The 23,560-nt window shown below is 52.7% G+C and overlaps 1 protein-coding gene across 6 annotated transcripts in view; it reads right to left on the bottom strand.

Annotated features, from left to right (window-relative positions):
• KLHDC4 (kelch domain containing 4) overlaps positions 1 to 23,560 on the bottom strand; it is a 57,724-nt gene that overhangs the window by 385 nt on the left and 33,779 nt on the right. For all 6 annotated transcript variants that reach the window (XM_031658037.1, XM_031658036.1, XM_031658038.1 and 3 more), the window contains 5 exons: positions 20,556 to 20,715; positions 6,955 to 7,030; positions 3,362 to 3,570; positions 1,400 to 1,802; positions 175 to 297 (listed from right to left, as the gene is read on the bottom strand). In XM_031658037.1, coding sequence (XP_031513897.1) covers positions 176 to 297; positions 1,400 to 1,802; positions 3,362 to 3,570; positions 6,955 to 7,030; positions 20,556 to 20,715 — 970 coding nt within the window. In that variant the 3' untranslated portion in view covers position 175. The remainder of the gene's footprint in view (positions 1 to 174; positions 298 to 1,399; positions 1,803 to 3,361; positions 3,571 to 6,954; positions 7,031 to 20,555; positions 20,716 to 23,560) is intronic.

Genomic DNA, 23,560 nt, shown 5'->3' with positions numbered 1-23,560 from the left:
CACCGCACTCATCAGCAAGCTGCCGAAATTACTCCACATACCGTTTTTAAGAATTTAAACTTGCCTCAAGGCATCTACAGAACAAAGCTGAATTCTAATGAAAATCCAATAAACATGAAAAGCCTTTCACCAACACCCAGCAGCCACACCACCCGTGAGCTCCAGCCCGCTCACCTCAGTCCTCCGCACCGCTCTCCTCTCCGCTGTCTTCGTCCTCATCCTCGTCTCCACCCTCAGCACCTTCAACCTCCTCACTGTCCTCTTCCGAGTCTGTCTCCTCCAGCCACTCCTGAGTTTCTTCAAAAGCAGAATGAACACACACAGATGTCAGCGCAGCTGGGGCAGGCAGGGGAGGCTGCGGGACAGTGGTGGCTACTTACTGGGGGGATTCCATCTTCTTACTTAAGAACCATGATGTGAAACCTAACTCCTGGCCGGGCGCGGTGGCTCACACCTGTTATCCCAGCACTTTGGGAGGCGCAGGTGGGTGGATCACCTGAGGTCATGAGTTCAAGACCAGCCTGGCCAACATGGTGAAACCCTGTCTCTGCTAGGTGTAGTGGTGGGCACCTGTAATCCCAGCTACTCAGGAGGCTGAGGCAGAAGAATCCTTTGAACACGGGAGGCAGAGGCTGCAGTGAGCCAAGATCGCACACTGCACTCCAGCCTGGGCGACAGAGTGAGACTCTGCCTCAAAAAAAAAAAAAAAAAAAAAAAAAGAAAGAAAAAGAAACCTAACTCCTCTTCCCCGGCCCCCTTCAGATCCACAAAGAAAACAGACTGTGTTCCCCTGGGCGTCAAGGCAGAGACCCGAGACGGCAAACATGCAAAAGCACCCCCATAAGGGAGCGGCTGGCCGAGAGGGCCTCCTGCCACCCTCCACGCTGGCTCACGGTGCCCTCAGAAAACAGCAAACATCCTGCGCCAACGGTTCACTACCTTTCCCTAGATTTGTGGATTTTGCTTTCATCTCAGATCTTTAGAAACTGCACGGTGACTCAGGTCCAGCAGCAATCAGGGTAAAGGGGACGTGTGACTATGGCAGCAGAGGGGCCCTGGGTCAGACAGCAACGCTGGAGGCTCAGACCCAGGGCCTTGGGGCCCGGCACGGACGGCCGCCCACAAACAAGCATGCTGTGGACAGAGCAGCAGACGCGCCCGTGTCCTGTGCCGCCAGAACTGCAGCTCCTGTCAGCACCTGGGACAAAGGACGGACGTGCCCAGGATGGGCCCTCCTTTCCACAACAGGTCTGACCGTGGAGGCAGGAGCACAGGCCCCTGTGAGGAGCATCGGCACAGGCCGCCTCTGGGCGGCTTGCAGGGCTTGCTTTCGAGTGACGCGACACTCGACCGTGGGCTCTCGCCCCCAGGCACGGAGGCACCAAGTCGCCTGGCTCACCTGGGTCCATCTCCACCAAGGTCTTCCACGCATCCATCCTGTGCAGGTCCAGGCAGTGCAGGTCGCTGAGGGTGACCTGGCGGTCGCCAGCCTCAAACATGCCCCCGTAGACGTAGAGCACCCCGTGCTTCACAGCCAGCATGGTGTTGGAGCGAGGACACGGCCCGGATGTGGGGCTGCCGGCCTCCTCGAGGCTGTCTTCGTCCTCAGACTGGGGCTGCCCTGCCGAGCCTGGGGCGGAGAGCACCTGCTTAATGGTGACCACGGTCCCATCCTCGGTCACCACCTCCTTGACCACCTCCACAGGCGCCTGCGTGCCAGCTCCCCCACACGCCAGCTTGCTGCCACCTTCGGGCTCTTCTCTTCTGCCCCGCCTGCGCTTCTTCTTCTCAGACTTGGGCCCCTATTAATAGACCAAGGGAGCAGAGAGCAGCAGCTTCAGCGAGGCAGCGGTTGGTCCTGCTATGCCCACGAGGCCAGGCAAGGGTTTGCAGGGACCACCCACAAGCGTGGGGAGTGTGTGACCCAGGAGGGCGCTGTCCCTGACTGCCCTGGGTGCAGGCACTCGGCAGCAGAAGCACGCTCCTGTCTTGCACTGGCCTCGCCGTTCACTCCTGGGCTGGGGGAGAAAAGCCCCCATCGCGTGTCCTCACTGAGGGGCGGCTCCACACCTCCACTGAGAGGTGGACAGGCCACCAGATCCCAGACCCAGTGCACCAGCCCCTCAGGCTCCGACGCTCACCTTGGGAAAACCCAATCCACCGACAGTGCTAGCTCCCGGAAGGGCTGGGGAAGCCAGGCTGAGGGGCTTCCTCCCCTTTCCCAAGGAAGACCAATGGCCAGGCCCGCAACCCCAGCTCATTTACTACAAACGGCGAGTCGGAGAGGGGCCCTTCCTCACCAAACGTTTCTAAAGGGGAGCTCTCAGGTCCAGGGTGCCTCCTGCAGGACAGCCGTCCATCCCTCTCTGTCCCATTTCCCTGGCTGTGTGGCAGCAGTCAGTTTGGACCCTTCTGTCACAGCCTTTGCCATTTTGTCACAAAATGCTGCCAACTCATGAGGTAACATTTGCCAGGTTATTTCCAAATTTTCCAAGGATCACTACCTCCAGATCAACTCAAAGTCAGCTTCACATTCTAGACTTCTAAGACCCACTCTGTATCTGTACTCTGCAACAATGAGTTTCGAAAGGGAAAGCTCCCTGAGGTCCTCCGTGATCCCGGGAAATGTCAAGGGCCCTGTGATGACACAGTTTGAGAACTGTGACACTAGCTGGGGTCAAAACGTTCTCTGAAGAAAAGCCACAGGAGAAACCTGTGCAGACTCTGCTTGGAGTAATTCCTCCTAAAGTCAAAGAGCGAGGTGAACTGTGGATCCAGAAACGAACCCTTGTGTTTTCCCAGTGTCCAGCCCAGGTGCCACCACGCGTCAAGAGCAGCTCTTTGCAACCAACAGGGACCAGCCCTCCTTGGCTCTTTCTGGGTCCAGTTGACCTGGTACACTCGGAGACCCTGAGGCCAACTGGGGGATCCCCTTCTGGGACTGTCACCCACTGCTGTGCCTGTGCTGGGCTGGCCCTGGACAGCAGCTGTGCCCATGCAGACAGTAAAGATGGTGCCAGAAACCAGGGGAGCTCAAATGTCATAACAACACAGGCTGGTCTGCACCAGGACCTCCAGCAAACCCTTCTCACACAGAGGGCCAGGGAGGTCCCGGGCTCCTCACTCCGGGGAGAGTGGCTCCTGAGGCAGCAGCACCGCCAGCATCCAGGATGGGCTGAGGGGACCATGACCAAGGGCTGTCCAAGCCTAGTCACCCAGGACACAGGCAGAGATGGAACCCTGGCCCCTCTTGAGAGAGCTCACGGGCTCTGGGGGCCCCAACACCCAAAGCTGCTGGAGGGAGGCAGGGACCGAGTTAGGGCCGCGCACCACGGCGCATACCACTCAGAGGTTGCCCTACCTTCAGCTGTCCCTCAAACCAGCGGTTCCTGGTGGCATCGTAGAAGTACAGATCGTTGAAGAACTCGCCCGCCAGGCTCTCCTCCTCTTCCTCGTCACAGACACCCCCGAAGAACAACGTCTGGTGATTCGGGGCCATGGCCACAGAAAAGCCAGACCGTGGGGTGGGCTTGACCCCCGAAGGGTTCATCCGAGTCCACACCCACTTGTCTGTCAAAAGAGAGCAAGGAAATGGGATAAGAACAGAAGGAAGGACCCTGAGAGCCAGTCCAGGACACACCCAGGACCCCAGGGGCCCCCCAGAATGGGGTAAATGAAAGCCGTGAGACTGCAAGCAAAAACCCTGCTCCCGCTGCAGAAGAACAGACACCATTCGACGCCCCTTGAGTTCTACCCTTCTCCTTAAGAGAGCTGGCATTCAACAGCTTTCCACACACCCCAAGCACCTCTGACCACGGGCAGCTTCAAGCCACAGCGGAAAGGCAGGGATTGCGCAGAAGCAGCATACACGCTAGACACACAGAGGGGCTTCCGTGGGGAGGCCACCCGCACGGTGACCCTCCGCCCCGCACGACGACCCTCCGCCCCGCATGGGGACCCTCTGCCCTGCACGGGGACCTGCTGGCCTGCACGGGGACCCTCCGCCCTGCACGGGGACCTGCTGGCCTGTGCCAGTCCCCCTTGGGCCTGCAGTGTGGCCAGCTCTACTTTAGGAGGGGTCTGCCCTGTGTTCTTTCTCGGCCCACACCTATGTGACATGCCAACCCTCCAACAGAGCCCGGTGTGCAGGTGGTATCTTCCCACCACTTCTAGGAGAAAGAATGGAGTTTTTCCTCCTCTAACGAACAAAAAAACAAAAACAAAAAACCAGAAGCAGCAAATGGCCATATTCTGTGTGGTGCTAGATACCACCCACCCATGCCCACTGCGGGTGTGGCTCCGGGGCCACCTGCCTCATTCCCACTAGCACACGACTGTGTTAAGAAACAGGTAAGACCGGCCGGGCGTGGTGGCTCAAGCCTGTAATCCCAGCACTTTGGGAGGCCGAGACGGGTGGATCACGAGGTCAGGAGATCAAGGCCATCCTGGCTAACACGGTGAAACCCCATCTCTACTAAAAAAAACAAAAAAAAACAAAAAAAATAGCCGGGCGAGGGGGCGGGCGCCTGTAGTCCCAGCTACTCGGGAGGCTGAGGCAGGAGAAGGGTGTGAACCCGGGAGGCGGAGCTTGCAGTGAGCTGAGATCTGGCCACTGCACTCCAGCCTGGGCGACAGAGCAAGATTCCGTCTCAAAAAAAAAAAAGAAAAAAAAGAAAAAAAAAGAAACAGGTAAGACCAACATTAAGAACTCGCCACACAGTCAGGGCAGGACCCTCTCCGGTGACAGAAACCCATGCACACAAGGTGTGCCGCTCCTCACCATGATGCTTTCCTCTTGGGGGCTGAGGAGCGGAGCACACAGGCTCAAGGCCGCCCTGCGGGAAACAGTCCAGCATCCAGGTTCAAGTTCACTGGGGTGTGAGCTGGGAAACTGACTGGAAGAACGAGTCTGCCCTCATCAGCCAGGGGTGCGGTAAGGCAGGGCCATGGCAGAGGCACCTTGGCCTTTTGACAGGAAAGGGGGTGTGAACTCAGATTAACCCTTCAGGTATTTTTGAGGCCTCAGCCTGAGGAATTTTAGTGCAAGAAGGAGGTAAAAACACTTTGCACAATGGTCCCCTCTCCTGGGGAGGTTGGAGAACTTGCTGTGGGTCACAAAAGCAGACTTGGCCTATGGGTCTCCTGGGTCTAGCCCAGCCCTCCGGTCCCAAGCCACAGCCTCCCATGAGAGCTGTCCCCTGGTTTCCTAACGGCACTGGGGATGCTAAGCTCCAAGGCAAACACCCTCGACCAGTGCCTCCTGGCGTCACTCCCTTGCTCTGGAGCAGAACAAATGCCAAGGTCTCCTTTTATTTATTTTTTGAGACAGGATATCGCTCTGTTGCCCAGGCTGGAGTGCAGTGGCACAATCTCAGCTCACCGCAGCCTCCACCTCCTGGGCTCAAACAATCCTCCCATCTCAGCCTCCCAAGTAGCTGGAACTACAGGCGCGCGCCAGCACACTTGGCTACATTTTTTTTTTTTAAGAGATGGTGTCTCACTATGTTGCCCAGGCTGGTTTCAAACTCTTGGCCTCAAGCAATTCTCCCACCTCAGCCTCCCAAAGTGCTGGGATTACAGGCATGAGCCACTGGACCCAGCCAACAACAAATGCAATTTTTTTCAAAGTCAAGAAATTAATGATTGAAAAGTAGCAGCCCACTCCCATCCCCCCCGATGCTCCCCACAGGCACGGCTTCTCCCGCTTCAGAGGTCTGAGAACAGACGGTCCACGCTCCCCACAGGCACGGCTTCTCCCCATTCAGAGGTCTGTGAGAACGGATGGGCAGCCACTGGCAGGAAACGCCACCAACAGTTCGTCTCAACACATGACCCATGCCCAGGAACATGAAACATGCATAGGAGGTGGTGAGAGGAGGCCGGGCGCGGTGGCTCACGCCTGTAATCCCAGCACTTGGGGAGGCCGAGGCGGGTGGATCATGAGGTCAGGAGATCGAGACCATCGTGAAACCCCGTCTCTACTAAAAATACAAAAAATTAGCTGGGCGTGGTGGCGGGTGCCTGTAGTCCCAGCTACTCGGGAGGCTGAGGCAGAAGAATGGTGTGAACCCGGGAGACGGAGCTTGCAGTGAGCCGAGATCGCGCCACTGCCCTCCAGCCTGGGCAACAGAGTAAGACTCCATCTCAACAACAACCAAAAAAAAGGTGGTGGTGAGTGGCTGACACATCCTGGGCCCTCTGGATGTGTCCCCTGGGTTATCCCATGTCATCCTTTTAAAAAGTCCCAGAGAACAATGATTGTTCCCCTGTGCTTTAATAAGAAACTTTTGATTCTTAGATCCAAGTTTAGCTAAAAGCTTTTAGAAATCTAGGCATTCTGACAGCCCTCCGAGTTCAGTGACTCAACCTGACAGAGGCCACGGCCATTCCTGGAGGCTGTCCCAGTGAGGGCCAACAGCAGTCTTGGTGATGATTTTTGAAGTTCTGTAGACAAGCAACACTGGCCCCTGGCTTGGCAGCCCCACACCCAGCCTGCCCAGCTGCTGCCCGCAACTACTCCAAGAACGAGCCCTGTCAGCACAATGCCAGGCGGCCCCAGTGACTCCAGGTGGCTTGTACTTCAGGCCCGGGATGGTTCTCCCTTCGAGAGCTCGAGACCCTTGCAGGCGCCCATCAGGAGCTGCTGAGCGGCACTGTGCTCACTGCTCCATTGTGGGGTATCCGCAGGGTAATAGCAGCCGTGTGTCTGAGTCAGTCCATCATCAATGCCCCCAGAAGTGATCGCCCAGCAGGCGCTCCTTTGTCTGCAGACACCAGGGCTATGGAGCCTGTCCCGCCCAGCCCACCCCAAAATGGGCCATCTCCAGCAGGCCCTCCGCTCTGGGCAGGGTGCAGGGGCTCACCAGCAACCCCACATCCATGGGAGCGTGTGGGCTCCGCCTCCCGCCACAGGCAGACCAGCCAGCTCCCGCCTGGGAGGCACAGCGCCTCTACCTTCTCTCCCGTCCTCCGGCTTCAGCAGGAACATGTCTGAGTGCCTCGTGCCCTTGTCCACGTCTTTCTTAACTCTCTGCAAAAGAAAGGAATTGTGTGAGAACTGGGGGCAGCTACAGTGGTTGCTTACAGACCCCCCACGCTGTGGGCGCATTTTGGATGGAAGGAGCTGGAAGCCTTCCCTGTAGACCAGCCCCGAAGCTCCAAAGTGCGCCTGCAGTGTGCTCAGGGCCGGCACCACCCGACGGGCTTTATCCCCTGAACGGGTCCATCTGAAGCGGCCACCTTTCTTTTTTTTTTTTTTTGAGACAGAGTCTCGCTTAGTCGCCCAGGCTGGAGTGCAGTGGCCGGATCTCAGCTCACTGCAAGCTCCGCCTCCCGGGTTCACGCCATTCTCCTGCCTCAGCCTCCCGAGTAGCTGGGACTACAGGCGCCCGCCGCCTCGCCCGGCTAATTTTTTGCATTTTTAGTAGAGACGGGGTTTCACCGTGTTAGCCAGGATGGTCTCGATCTGCTGACCTCGTGATCCGCCCGCCTCGGCCTCCCAAAGTGCTGGGATTACAGGCGTGAGCCACCGCGCCCAGCCTTAGCGGCCACCTTTCTAATGGCCACGATCACACAGTACACTAGAGCTCCTGTCAGGGCACACACAGCTTCCACAGCAGCCCTGGTCTGTGTGGAAATCGCCACGGGGTCTCTGACACCATTTACAGAGTCACTCTTCATTCCTGATCCCGGTGGATTCTCAATTCCCACCGCTGTTCAAATAACACGATTCAGGCTTCAGAGCAGAAATCAAGTTACTAATGTGTGCAGAGGGCAGCCACTGCCCACTGAAAGACTTCTCCAAGCTTCGAAAACAACGAGCTCCATGTCCCTTAACCCTTGGTCCTCTGCCTCAAGTGAGCCTCAGCCGGACCAGGCGCACTGTTCCCCAGCACCCATGCCCTATGTCCTGGTGCCACACCCCTTACCTGGGACCTATGGTGGTGAGGGAGATAGCCAGCAAAACGCTCACCCTGGGTGGAGGGCCCCCATCCATTTCCATCTCATCTTTGTATTTGTCTGCACTTTAATTCTCTATTTTTTAATACACTATTTTAGAAGTTTCGTATTTGCAGAAAATTGAGACAGTACCGAGAGCTCCCACGCGCCCACACCAGTGTCCCCCCGGCAAGAATACCTTCCTCTCCTTGATGCCCTCGTGACGGCTCAGGAACTGGCACTGACCCATTACCGGGACTGCAGCCCACGCTTCATTCAGAGCCCCCAGTGCTCCCCACAGCTCCCCCTGCCCAGGAATCCCATCGAGGGTTCCGCCAGCCGTTTCGTCCTCTCGCCTCCTCAGGTTGCTGGGGGCAGCGTCTCTGACTCTCCTTGTTTCTGAGGACCTTGATAGCTGTGTGGATGGCCCAGGTGTCTTACAGACTGCCCCTCCACTGGGACTATCTGCTGTCCTTCTCAGTAGACTGGGGTTATGGATCATCAGGACGACCCCAGGGGTGAAGTGCCCATCTCATCACGTCCCATCAAGGGTCCACACCATCAACAGGATTCATCACAGTGGACGCTGACCCCGACCGCCTGGCTGAGGTCATGTCTGACAGTTTCTCTTCAGCTATGCTCTGTGTTCTCACAGATACTGACACAGACTTTGGCCATGCTACTATGGTCGCAGGGGTACTGACACAGACTTCAGGTAAGCTCCACGTCTCGTGGATACTGACACAGACTTCGGGCACGCTCTGTGTCTCATGGATATTGACGTAGACTTTGGGCACATTCTAAGGTCTTGTGGGTATTTATGTAGACTTCGGGTAGGCTCTATGTCTCATAGATACTGACAGACTTCAAGTACGCTGTATATATCGTGGATATTGACGTAGACTTTGGGTACACGCTGTGGTCTTTAGGATATTTATGTAGACTTTGGGTACACTCTGTCTCGTGGATACTGACGTAGAGTTCGGCTGTGCTGTCACCACCCATCTGTGTTGCTCGGGTTGTTAGTTCGGCTGTGCTCTGTCACCATCTTTGTTGCTCGGGTTGTTCAATAACACACGGCTGCCACTAGGAGCCTTTACAGCTACTCCTGGGTCCCTGTGACTTGCACCATCTTTGTGGGTTTCTTTCAGCACTGCCTCAGGCTCTGGCACCACAAGATGCTCAATTCCTCCTACATACCCCCTGCTCAGCCCTACGATTAGCCATTTCTCAAGGGAGTCCCGGTTCCCTTTGTTGCAGAAAGGTTTTAGAAACCAAGATTTGCGGTAATCCCAGCACTTTGAGAGGCCAAGGTGGGCAGGTTGCTTGAGTTCAGGAGTTCAAGACCAGGCTGGGCAATGGCAAAAACCCATCTCTACCAAAAAATACGAAAATCACTCAGGCATGGTGGCATGCATGTATAGTCCCAGCTACTCCCAAGGCTGAGGTGGGAGGACCACTTGAGCCTGAAAGGCAGAGGCTGCAGTGAGCCAAGATCACGCCACCGCACTCCAGCCTGGATGACAGAGTGAGACGTCTCAAAAATTAAACAAACTAAAGAAGAAGACCAAGATCTGGGGGGCATGGATGTGTGAACGGCTCCCGGGTAGTACTGTTTCTAGGCCCTCCCATCTGGTAGAGCAAGCATTTGTTTATAGCTATTTTTCTTATAGCTAACATGCACTGTGTTTACTACTATGGAAGAAAAACATTTTCCTTTTGAAACACGAAATGATCCACTGTCCACAGAGCCTTCCTATTTCCACCTGGGCCTGAGTGTCCTAAAACCAAGAGGGCTCCACAGTGGCCACACGGAGAGTGACCTGAATCTCAGGAAGTGAAAACTGGGTCTGGGTCTCCTTTGTTCTCCTTCTGGAAATATCTGTGCAATTCAAGTGATGCGGTTTCTGCACATCACAGACAGTGACTGAGACTAGTCTCTTTCCGTAGCAGGTTGATAGAAAATGACTGTCATTTCCGTGACTGCTTTTCCAAACCTAAAGGCCTAGCATTATTGGGAACTGAACTGACACCCAGAGACTTCATCTGGTGGGGAGACAAGGAAGGAATGCGGTGACGTCTTCATCGGGTTGGGGGGACAAGGAAGGAATGCGGTGACGTCTCTCTTTGTCACCAGAAACTCAAACCGCTGATCAGCTTCAGCAGGTCTCTGTCTCCTTGTAGAACCCTGCACCTGTCTATGCGAACTGTCTTGTTTTGCTGACAGCAACATTTTCTTCTTAGAATTAACAGGCTATGAGGCTATGGGGGAATCTTTTATGCTACAATATTTAAGTACTTTCCCTTCAGACCACGCAAGCCAGAGAGCTGGAGCACTTCACAAGGCCTGCTCTGCTCACACGGGTCCACAGGTTCCTTCCAGCACATGGCTGGCAGCCACACCCTCTAACAGGGCCCACGGGTCAACCTCCTCAACAGCTTCTAACTCCTCCTTCTACAGCAGTTTCTTTTCTTGAAGTGTTGTGACTTTTCCCAAAATCAAACCTATCTGGCCTCAAAGAAAGCAAGAGACAGCGGCCTTGCTGCCCTCTGTCTTTCTGGATCACCTGTGCTCAAGCTCTATTAGTGTACACCAAACCAGCTTTCCATTCACAAGGTAAGTCTTTCCACAAAAACCAACTTGACTATACTAAAGAAATAAACAGAATCTGCATGAATTTTTGGAGAAGTTAGACTTCATTCTAATACATTATTGCTGGAATTCAAAGACATCTGAGAGAGAGCTCAAGTGTCGACATGGAGGGTAAGCGCAACAGGGCTGGCTCTGGAATTACTTAGCATCCAGCTGAGACCCCAGAGCACAGCACAGCTGAGCCTGAACGTTTCGAGGAGCACCAGCCACACACGCCAAGTCCCAACAGTCCCCCACCTCCCGCACAATGTACTACAGGCCACCTATAGCTTAGCCTGCAGCCACATCCCCTGATGAGACCCCACCTCCCGCAGAAGTAAAGGCCACCTAGCTTAGCCTGCAGTGAGTCCTCAATGCAGCCGCTTTGGCTCACCTGGACGTCGGCTCAGATACTGACCCATTTCAATCATTGGGAGAGCAGAAGACACTCAGGGCGGTCCCAAGGCCCCGTCACCGGCTCAGGTCACAGAAGGGGCCGGTGATGCAGTGGTAGGTAGATAAAATCAGGCCTGGTCACAGAAGGGGCCGGCGATGCAGTGGTAGGTAGATAAAATCAGGTCTGGTCACAGAAGGGGCCGCCGATGCAATGGAAGGTAGATAAAATCAGGTCTGGTCACAGAAGGGGCCGGCGATGCAGTGGCTCAGGCCGGGTCACAGAAGGGGCCGGCAATGCAGTGGCTCAGGCCTGGTCACAGAAGGGGCCGGCGATGCAGTGGTAGGTAGATAAAGGCTCTCCACGGCTGGGGAACGTGTGTGGCAAGACACGGCCAGAGGAGTGGTCCCGGGAGAAGACAGTGCTGACGGCAGCACCGACGTTCACCGAAAGTAAAATCAGGCACGGAGAGTGTGTCGGTTCCAAGTGGACGTGTGTGAACACAGAGAACACAGGGGCCGCTCCTTCCCATACCACTGAGCCTGTCCCTCCACGCGCCCGGGGACGACTCCTAAACCACCTTCGCCAGACGCGGGTCCAGTGGCCCACCAAGAGCACAGCTCGGGCAAGCAGCAACCACACGTACTGTGCCCTCCTCACCTCACACAACCACAGGTGATGAGCCCTGCAGAGATGCTGACCCCCTGCGGAGACGCCAAGCCACACTGGTGCGCAGGAGGCATCTCACGTTTCGTGGGGCTGTGGGAGAGGTACCCATGACGAGAGGACCCCCACCCAACCACCTGTCACGTGAGCAGCATGAACTCGTGCACACCCTCTCGGCAGGGCTGCTGCTAAAATAACACCCTGTCGATTACCTTTAGCCATCAGCACAACTCCCAGTCAGCTTCCTTTTGAAAACTGCTTCAGGGAAGCTGTTCGAGAAGCCCATGCATGTCCCCTGCCACAGCCGCAGGCTCTTTGGGGACACTGCTGTCAGTCTGGTTTCTGCAGAGCCAGTCTGGGACCCCACCATGTCTGCCTTTCCAGCCACTCAGTCCTTTCTCCTGGAACCTGGTCAAGCCCCTCTGCGTGACTGTCTGCACCGGGACAAGGCCCTGCCTGCCTCTACGCCTGAAGCCGGGCCCCAGGGCACCTTCCCATCCACATCCGAGACCACCTTCTTAATGGTCAACAGCCACTGAACACCCCACAGCCGAGACTTCTTCCCATCACTTTCCAAGACGGAACATTTTCAGGTTCGCCATTAAAAAATACACCCAGAAACAGGTCTGTGTGTACTGGAACGTGAGTAGGAGCCGCTGTCATGCCCAATTCCCCAGCACAAGACAAGCTGAGCCACCCTGCAGCTGGTGACCTGGGAGAGCTGGTCACGGAGCTCAGGGGCCTGGTGGGCATGGAGCTCTGGCTCCGGGGTCAGCCGGGATCTCATGAGTCACACAATCCCCACACTCACAACAACTCTGTCTGCTTCTGGTCTTCCAGGAGCTCAGCTCCCAAGTGGCAAATCAAAGGATGCTCTGGCCTCTGCCAGCATGCTCCACGGCCACGCGGAAACAGTGGGGCGTACAGAGAACAGCCCTCTCCTGGCTGAGCACGGACGCTATCTCCTGACCACCAGGCACACGACGACGACTGAGGTCAAAACGCAGGCAGGAAGGAGGGCCCTGTCCTCAGCAGGACTCGGCCCTTGGCTGCCCATGTGTCCATGGAAAGAGACCACTAGGTGATAAGCCTTCCAGTGTCGTGCCCCCACCCTCCCCATCCACACGCCATTTCCAAAGAGCTGTGCTCTTTCCCTGATTCTCTAAAGGAACGAGAATTCCCCCTCTCCGGAAGCTCCCACGACACCGGAAGCACATACTAAGGACTGAGTCCTCGCACACGCGAATGTTGCTGGGTCTCTGTTGTCCCACAAGCTGCATCTCTTTTGTTAGGATACAAGTCATCGTAGTAAAAGCGCTAGCTGGACCCAGACTGACTTGAAATTTACAAAACCTGGTTACGATACTGACCAAAGCTGCCAGTTCTTCGTGGCAGTCCAGAGCCTGGAGGGTGTTTCAAGTCCTCCCGAGGCTTCTCAGATGCATCTCCTGAAGGAGCGTGGGATGGGATCTGGTTACAGGAGGAGGAAGGAGGGCAGGTGTCTGAGTTCCTCTTAATCTAGAGCCAGGTACAGCCCCAAGGTCAAGGCTCTGAGCACTACTGTCCACTTCATGAAGCCGAGCTCTTAACATGTCAAACTCTGGAGCCTTGCCACGCAGAACAGGGTGAGAAGGCCTTCATCTGATCAAACACTGTCAAGCACGCTACTGTCTAGGCACCAGGCACACAAGTGGACAAAAGTCTGTCCCTGTGAGACTCTTCTCCAGGTGGAGACAATGGCCAAGTCTGTCTCCAACAGGGAGGACGGAAGCAGAAGGACAAGGACATGCAGGGGGTGGAAGCTGGAGGCAGCCCTGCTGAGACGAGGACCATAGGGGTTCTGCATGGAGGAGACCTGGCCTGGTTTGCATCTCTGCAGGTCACTCTGGCTGCTGCACTGTGGCGTGATCCTGAGAGGGCAGAGAGGAGGACCCGCCCCCGGGGAGGCGCCAGCTCTGGCAGGAGAGTGGAGTGCGTGGCAGCGGGCAGGGGTTAGGCGTTCTCCAAGCCACCTCTACTTGCTCAGTGAAATGTGAGGTGAGGGTGGGTGGCGGGTGGCAGGACCTCCTGGGAGCATGGACGGGGCCTGCATTGGGGAGAGGCGTGTGCCCACGGTGTGTGGGGTCTTCTCTGGCCTGGGCCACACAGCAGCAGCACAGCACAGCGGGGTCCTGCCAAGAGGACAAAGCACGGGGGTGGGGGTGTAATGGCACCAGAGCAAGGAAGAGCTTCCCCCAGCTCCAAGCTCAAGCACAGGCCATGTACCGATGCTTCCGTCAGTTCTCGCAGGCTGCCGCTTTGGCCGTGGCGCAGCTGACTACCTGCTTAGGCTACCCACTTTTTTTACACTCCATACCATTCACAACTCAAATCTCTCACTAATTCCGATAAATCCCTCATGAATCCAAACAGACAAGCTTTTCACTGCAATTCCAAATGCCACAGGCTCGGAGCCAAGAGCTACTGAACTAAGTGGATTGAGATCATCCACCGTCGGACTGAGGGTGGGTGCACGTGGCTGCAGACAGCAGCTGCGGAGAATGACATGCAATTCTGATGAAAGCGATACAGCTTAGCCGGTCTGGCTGTTCACTGTCCTGCTGCACTCTACGATGCATCTGCTGGGAGAAAGCGCTAGACCAGGGCATCCTGCCCGGCTTTCGGCCAAGTCAGCCTGTTCTCGGTGCCCTCCCGGACGCCAGAGTATCTAGACAAGCCTGACCCATGCCAGCCTCTACTCCGGAAAATAGGGTGATTTTCTCTGTGCAGAACAAAAGATCACCAAGAAAAAAATCGGTTTATTCCGATCAACTTGGTTCAATCTCTGACCAACTGCCATTAAAAGGCTGAAATCCTTTATTGCCAGGGCAGCAGAATGAACTCCAGCTACCTGGACGCGCTGCAGACACGTGTTCACTGGCGTGGGGGTGGGAGAGGCTGGGGCCCAGGACGCTCACGGGGGGAGTCCTGAGAGTTGTTTCGTGACGGTGCATTCACCGGCCAAGGGCTCAGGAGCGCCCTGAGGCGTCTGAGTTGAGGAGGCCTCCCTGGCTCAGCGGCCCGTGTGTCCGTGTGTCCGTGTGTCCGTGCTCCAGCACTCAGGGAGGAAACTTTGCTTCCTCTTCTGGAACCATATGCCAAGGAGCGGCCCCTCCTCCAGGAGATTAAAAAATCAGTGACAGAAATAAAAAATCTTGATCCTGCAGTTACTACCTTCACTGTAAACTTTTGTTTTGAGACAGTCTCACTCTGTCACCCAGGCTGGAGTACAAGGGTGAGATTTCGGCTCACTGCAACCTGCACCTCCCGGGTTCGAGCGATTCTCGTGCCTCAACCTGCCGAGTAGCTGGGACTACAGGTGCACACCATCACACCCAGCTCATTTTTGTATTCCTAGTGAAGACAGGGTTTCACCATGTTGGCCAGGCTGGTCTCTAACTCCAGACCTCAAGTGATCCGCCCATCTCGGCCTCCCAAAATGCTGGGATTACAGGCATGAGCCACCATGCCCAGCCCACTGTAAACATTTTAAGTAATGGCAGAAACCTTCTGTTTAGTACTAGGTCTTGGAATCCAAGTGGTCAAAAGAACCGTCCAGGAGAAATGCTCTCCACTGAGGCAGCTCAGGACCCACGGACGCCTCCCCCGGGAGCTCTCCAGGCATGAGGGTCCTGCTGCCTGGGGCCTACACTATTTACACAAATAAGCTATGGCTCACAAATACAAGATGATAATTACCTAACTATGCAAAAGGAAAACGCAGGCCTCACACAGATGAATGGCCTGAAACTTCCTTGGTGCCTAAGAAATGAGGTGAGAAGCAGCAACTGCAGCCCCGCCAGCTTCCCTGTACAAAGGCGTCCTCCCTGCCTCAGTCATCCCACCCACTCATGAGAGCCACACACGACACCAGTCCCAAGCCAACTCCTTTCCTTGAGTCTCATCTAGGAGTACTTACTGCACAACGGCCGTTACCAGGCTTGCTGCCCCTTAACTCATCTGCCCTGCCAGCCCCCCACCCAGAACCCTGCACTGTTGATGCCAGCTCAGCACCCCTCCCTCTCAGGTACTGCCTTGCTGGAACCGGTTCCCGAGGGAGGAGCTCAATGCCTCCTGACATACTGCCCTTTCCAGCCCTGGGCTCTCGCCACCCTCACAGACCTCTGAATTCCAGCCACAGTGGGCTTACCAACTTCCACCAGACGTACTCTGCACATTTCCATCCCTGCTCCTTTGCTCATAAACATGTCCTTGTTCGAAAACTCACCCTAACCATCTCCTTCCCCTCTCCCCTTGGTCCCAGCCCACGCCGTGCCTCCCTCTTCGCGGGTCTGTCCGGGTCCAGCAACCCAAGGCACTGCCCTGCTCTAGGGCAGTCAGTACTCACTTGGTCCTCTCAGCTGCACTCTTGGCCAAGCAGGGATGAAATTTAAAGCTTACAGAGACCCCCAAGTCCCACACTTTATGAAGAAACACTCAGTAACACATCCCGAAATCCTAAACTTGACCATCTAAAATAAGACTTGATGTGCACCAAATAAGCATTCGACTTTTTCTGCGTTTTGCAGATGAAATTAAAAAGCAAAGACCATTTTTCTACAGCTGCAAGAAAGCAAATCCCCTGGTGGGAAGGACTATAGGGAAGAAGGGGGTTTAGAGCCACATCTCCACTTGCAACACACAGAGGGAAACTGAGGCACGGGATGCTGTCCGTGGTCTCGCAATCACAGGCTGGAGGACACGTCCCCTCAGAAAGACCTAGGTGGACTCTGGCGGAGTTCAGCTGTCTTCCTTTAGGGAGCTCTGCTCACAAATCAGCCCAGAAATATTGGGCCAGCCTTTCTTCACAGTGTATAGGGAAGACCCCATCTCAGGACACTGAACACAGCATAGCGGACAGGAAGAAGGAACGAATGTGAGGACCGGAGGGGAAGAAACACACTTGCAAATGCCACGATCACCGAGACAGAAACCTCAAAGCACCTCACAGATGAGTAACTGACCACAGATGAATAACCTCACAGAATAACTGGCCATCATTCAGGCTGCAGACGCCAGGCTCAACACACAGAAAGCTGCTGCATCTCAACATCCTGGCAACAGGCAGAAATGCCATTCTGAATTCACAAACAATACGTTTTCTAGTCATCATGGAATAAGCAGAAGTCACGACCAATAAGACTGGGGAAAATCTCAATGACTTGAAATTAAACAACGCGCTCTGAAGTAATCCACAGTTCAATGAAGCCACAAGGGAAATGAGAAAATATTTTAAATTCATTGATAAAATTTGTAAAATGTAATTAAAAGTTTTAAAAAACTGAAAAGAGAAAAACCATACAATAAATAAATGGATTTAACAAAATCTATGCACTCATTCATAATAGAAATTCATAGAAGAACAGAACAGAACTTAAAGGACATCTGGGAAGCAGCCACAGCCGGTGGTCCTGGTGGTGGGTGGCTAGGCGCCTCCCTCCAAAGACAGAACAGCCCCGGCAATCTCACTCTGCACACCTCCATTCAACACTGTGCTGGAGTCCCAGCTACTGCAGGAAAACAAGATGAAGAAATGAAAGGCACAACGATAAGAAAGGAGTAAGTAAAACTGCCCCATTTGCGCTATTACGAATGCTTTCATAATCTTAATGAATCTGAAACTAGTAAAAATAAGTGAATTCAGCATGATCACAAAATGCAAGGTGAATATACAAAAAAAACACAAAATGTGGGGTTTTTTTTTTTGAGACAGAGTTTCACTCTCGTTGCCCAGGCTGGAGTGCAATGGTGCGATCTCGGCTCACCACAACTTCCACCTCCGGAGTTCAAGTGATTCTCCTGCCTCAGTCCCCCAAGTGGCTGGGATTACAGGCATGTGCCACCACCCCCAACTAATTTTGGGTTTTTTTGTTTTTTTTTTTTGAGACGGAGTCTCGCTTCTGTCGCCCAGGCTGGAGTGCAGTGGCATGATCTCGGCTCACTGCAATGTCTGCCTCCTGGGTTCAAGCTACTCTCCTGCTTCAGCCTCCAGAGAAGCTGGGACCATAGGCACGTGCCACCATGCCCGGCTTTTTTTTCTTTTTCTTTTTTTTTTTGGTATTTTTAGTAGAGGCGGGGTTTCACCGTGTTGGCCAGGATGGTCTCGATCTCCTGCCCTCATGATCCGCAGCCTTGGCCTCCCAAAGCACTGGGATGCTGGGATTACAGGCGTGAGCCACCGCACCTGGCCTAAAATGTGTTTTTATACACTAGCAGGAAATAATCGGAAAGTATAATTTCAAGAATTCCACTCAGATCAATAAACATAAATTTAATAAAATATATATAAGTCCTTTACACTGAGAAATAAAAAAACACTGCTGAAAGAGAGTAAAGGAAACTGGCCGGGTGCGGCGGCTTATGCTTGTAATCTCAGCACTCTGGGAGGCTGAGGTGGGCAAACTGCTTGAGCCCAGTAGTTCGAGACTAGTCTGGATGACGTGGCGAAATCCTATCTCTACAAAAAAAACACAAAAATTAGCTGGGCATGATGGTCCCAGCTATTTGTGGGGCTGAGGCGGGAGATCACTTGAGCCCAGGTAGAGACTGCAGTGAGCCGTGATTGTGCCACTGCACTCCAGCCTGGGTGAAAGAGTGAGACCTTCTCTCAAAAAAAAAAAAAAAGAAAGAAATTAAAGAAAACCAAAATAAATTGAGAGAGAATCCATGTTCAAGAACTAGAAGACTCAAAGACATCAAATCTCCCCCACATTCATCTACAGATTTAAAACAACTCTAATCAGATTCCCAGCAGGCTTCTGAAAAGGCTTTTTGCCCCCTTTTTGGTAGAAATTAATAAGCTCATGCTAAAATGTATACAGAAATGTTAAGAAGCTAGAATAGTCAAAACGACTTTGAAAAAGCAGCAGCTGAATGACTTGTATTTCAGGAGTTACTAGAAAGGCGTAAAAGCGAGGCTGGTGGGACACTGGCGTCAGGACGGACGTGGATCCGAACGGAGAAACAGACCTATGTTCCCACAGGCATGTGATTTTCAACAAAGGTTCCTAAGGTATTCAACGGAGAATAAAAAGCCTTTTCTTTTTTCTTCCTTTTTTTTTTTTTTTTTTTTTGAGACAGAGTCTTGCTCTATTGCCCAGGCTGGAACGTAGTAGCACAATCTTGGCTCACTGCAACCTCCACCTCCTGGGTTCAAGTGATTCTCCTACCTCAGCCTCCCGAGTAGCTGGGATTACAGACACACCCCACCATGCCCGGCTAATTTTTGTATTTTTTAGTACAGACGGGGTTTCACCATGTTGCCCAGGCTGATCTCGAACTCCTGACCTCAAGTGATCCATCCACCTCGGCCTTCCAAAGTGCTGGCATTACAGGCGTGAGCCACTGTGCCCGGCCTAAAAAGCCTTTTCAACAGATGATGCTGAGATGAGTATCTATACGGGGGAAACAGATGAGCCTCAATACCCACCTCGTGCTACTCTTGAGAATTTAGTCCAAGGCAGATCACAGGACTAACTGTAAAACCATGTAATTTTTAGAGAAAAAATATAAGAAAATCTTTGTTACTGGAGGTAAACAAGGTCTTCCTGTATCACAGACAGCAATAATCACAAAAGAAAAACATAATAAATTAGATTTTATCAAAACTCAAAGCTTCTACTTATCAACAAACACTTCAGAAGGTGACTAGCCATGCCACTACTGGGAAGATCCACACACCTGAAAAGGACAGGTATCCAGAATGTCACCTTCTGCAACTCACTAACAAAAATACAGCCCATTAAAAATAGCAGACGACGTGAACACACACTTCAGGGAAGATAAGCTCATGAAAAGCGCCCAACACCAGCAGTCATCGAGAAATGTGAATTAAAACATGAGGTACCCCACATCCACCAGAATAGCTAAAAATGGAAAGACTGACGCCATCAGGGCTGGTAAGAACAGGGAGCAGCCGGAACTCCCCGACATTTCCAGCACAAGTGGAACGGGCCACTTACCCAAGATAAACCAACGCATGTAGCCACTCAAAAGATTCGTATGGACATGCTCAGAGCAGCTTTAGTCACAGCTGCTTCCAAAGGCTGTGTCTTCTGAAGAATGGAAACAGCCCGGGTGTCCACCAATGAAAAACAGAACCACCAACTGTGGGACAGTCACATAATGGGACACCTCAGCATGAAGCAGCAATGAACGTGCGAGGAGCACACGCTCCACGAGCGGGAGATGCCAGCACATGTGCGGAGCACACACTCCACCAGCAGGAGGCTCCGGTGTGGGCGCGAGAACATTCCTGCCAGCACTGCTCTCAGGTTACAGAAGAAACAAGCCCGTTAACAGGAGCGAGGAGAATTTCATTCCACAGGGAATACTACAGAGCAGTGAGCACCCACGGTGCAGGAAGGAGACCCTCAGAACACAGAATCGCTCACACTGCACTGCTGAGGGGTGTGGAGAACAGAACACGGCCCCAACAGTCGCACCAAGTTCACAGTGGAGCCGATTAACACTATCTACTTCTAATTCAATATAAAGAACCGTTTATATTAAAATTGTTTATATTAAACCAGAGTAATCCCATGTGAAAGTTTCAATGTTCATGAAACTGAAGAGACCACAGACAGCAGCGCCTCTTTCCCCACCCCGCGCCTTACCTGTTTCCCCGCGCCTTACCTGTTTCCCCGCGCCTTACCTGTTTCCCCACGTGCACCTTACCTGTTTCCCCACCCCGCGCCCTTACCTGTTTCCCCAGGTGCACCTTACCTGTTTCCCCGCGCCTTACCTGTTTCCCCACCCCGCGCCTTACCTGTTTCCCCAACCCGCGCCTTACCTGTTTCCCCAACCCACGCCTTACCTGTTTCCTCAACCCGCGCCTTACCTGTTTCCCCACGCGGACCTTACCTGTTTCCCCACCCCGCGCCTTACCTGTTTCGAGTAGCCCCCGTAGATGACGATGCCGCCCTGGGGAGTGACGGACATCTGGCAGCCTGATCTGGGTGTGGGCCCCATGCCTGACGGGGACAGCTTGCTCCATGTGAAGGTGTCCAGATTAAAGGCATACACATCATTGTAGTAGATGTAATCCCTGGTTAGAACGAAGTAACACCAACTGTCAGGGTCCGTAACACTGGGAAAAGCCCTGACATTAAAAACTGAACCTGATTTAAATTAAAGGGAAATTTTCTACTATTTGGGAAAAAACTCAAACCATTTCTCCCTCTGCTCTCACACCAACACAACAATCAACACAGAAACGTGGGCGCTTTCCCCAGGTCTCCTCAAACTCAATCTTGACGCAATCTACCTGGAGACAGCGCAACATTTTTACCAAGTCACCTGTTTAATTCAAGTTTGAATTTATTTGAAAGGACCACAAGCACGTGTGAGTTTGCATTTGAAAACCGGAAATACTGCTGGCCCACAGAGGCAGAAGAATTCAATCTGAAAGTCATACTGCATTTTCTTAAACAGTTAACACAATCACAAATAATTCCATTAGGTTACTAGGTGTGCAACTGTAAGGGCAGCAATGAATGACACCTCTAACAGAATGATCAGAACGGAGAGGTGAACAGCCTGGCAGGAAGTGCGGTAAGGCCCCAGAGTGGACTGGAGGCGTGAGTGAAGGGACTGGGCGCTCCAGGAAACCGAAGACCACAGAAACCGATCCTCTGTGCCCGAGATCACAGCGTGGCAAGGAGGCCCCACAGCCCTGCCCTGCTCAGTGCCTGCTGGACCCAGAGATCACAGTGTGGCAAGGAGGCCCCGCAGCCCTACCCTGCTCAGTGCCTGCCGGACCCAGCACACAGACTGGGCCGAACAGGGAAGTGGCAGCTTTGCTGCAGGCATGGGGAGACTCAGAGGCACACCCAGAGCGTCCCGTCCTAATGTGGAACTTTGACAGAATAATTGTGAAAGGGTAAGAGGCTGCTCTCCAGCTACTCAAAAAGGAGAGCTAAACTGATTTTTTAAGGAAGGCATGGAAGAGCAAATAGCTCTAGCCCAAGTCTCAACTGCCCAGTTTTCTGTTTGTTCCTGTTTTGTGTGAAGCAGGAAAAGTCACAGGGCGTTTACCCAGCACCAGCTGCCACACCTGGTCTTAAGATAAACGAAACAGGCTGGGTGCAGTGGCTGATGCCTGTAATCCCAACACTTTGGTAGTCTGAGGCAGGTGGATCACTTGAGACCAGGAGTTCAAAACCAGCCTGGCCAATATGGTGAAACCTCCTCTTTACTAAAAACACAAAAAATTAGCCAGGCATGAGGGCAGGTGCCTATAATCCCAGCTACTCAGGAGGCTGAGGCACGAGAATAGTTTGAACCTGGGAGGCGGAGGCGGCAGTGAGCTGAGATCGCGCCACTGCACTCAAGCCTGGGTGACAAAGTGAGATTCCGTCTCAAAAAAAGAAGAAAGAAGGCCGGGCGCGGTGGCTCAAGCCTGTAATCCCAGCACTTTGGGAGGCCGAGATGGGCGGATCACGAGGTCAGGAGTTCGAGACCATCCTGGCTAACATGGTGAAACCCCGTCTCTACTAAAAAATACAAAAAACTAGCCGGGCGAGGTGGTGGGCGCCTGTAGTCCCAGCTACTCGGGAGGCTGAGGCAGGAGAATGGCGTAAAAACCCGGGAGGCGGAGCTTGCAATGAGCTGAGATCCGGCCACTGCACTCCAGCCTGGGCGACACAGCGAGACTCCGTCTCAAAAAAAAAAAAAAAAAAGAAGAAAGAAAAGATAACCTGAACTTGCTGACTGCAACTCTGACCACACCCTTTGCAGGACCATAGCTCTTAACATAAGTAGAATCTGAGGAATGTGAAAATGTGGAAGCTTGTAGTCTTTAGAAGACTGCTACAGACCACTGTTTTTTCTGATTTCACGTTGCAGATTTTCAGTACAAAGATTCTACTTTGCACGTAAGACAAATACAGAATATTTTCTCTATAAATGCAGAATAGTGTTTAAGGAAAACTCAAAGTTGGCATCTAAATAATTTTAAACAAGATAAAAATAGCTTTGAACAAAGTTCTGATTTTAAAGTGGTTGCAACTTAAAACAAACATGAATTATGATTTGATTTATAACTTGTAAATTCAAAGGAGGAAGGGGCTGTACAATCTCACTGTCTTACACATAGCAGGTGATGGATTAATGCTCTGACAAGTTCATGAATTCCATGTCTGCATTCTGACAATTGTTTTAAAATAAATTTTAAGAATGAACACAAGGCTGGGTGCAGTGGCTCACACCTATAATCCCAGCACTTTGGGAGGCCGAGGTGTGTGGACCACGAGGTCAGGAGTTTGAGACCAAACTGGCCAACATAGTGAAATCTTGTCTCTACTAAAAATATAAAAATTAGCTGGGCATGGTGGTGCACACCTGTAGTCCCAACTACTGAGGCTGAGGCAAGACAATTGCTTGAACCCGGGAGGCAGAGGTTGCAGTGAGCCGAGATCGCACCACTGCACTCCAGTCTGGGCAACAGAAGGAGACTCTGTCTCAAAAAAAGAAAAGAATGAACATAAATGACTACACGTAGTCATGTAAAATTTTTTTTAACTGGCCCAGGCTCTCTTCTCCAAAATGGCAGTAAGCAACCAGTCAGTCACCTGGTACAGGAAGTCAGAGCCAGCTGGGGCAGGGAAAGGGACCCACTGAAAACCAGCAGTTCAACTACTTGTTATTCATTTAACTACTTATTATTCAACTTTTTATTATTAACTACTTACTATCCAACCACTTATTATCCAACTATGTATTATTGATTCAACTACGTATTATTCATTCAACTAATTATTCAACTTATTATTCAACTATTTGCCTACTTATTTGACTACTTATTATTCGACTATTATTCAACTACTTATTTGACTACTTCTTATTCGACTGCTTATTATTTGACTATTTATTATTCGACTATCTATTCAACT

Source organism: Papio anubis, chromosome 18, assembly GCF_008728515.1.
Source record: "Papio anubis isolate 15944 chromosome 18, Panubis1.0, whole genome shotgun sequence".
NCBI lineage: Eukaryota > Metazoa > Chordata > Mammalia > Primates > Cercopithecidae > Papio > Papio anubis.
Note: the sequence above shows the minus strand (reverse complement) of the source record. Positions and strands in the feature narration are given on the sequence as shown.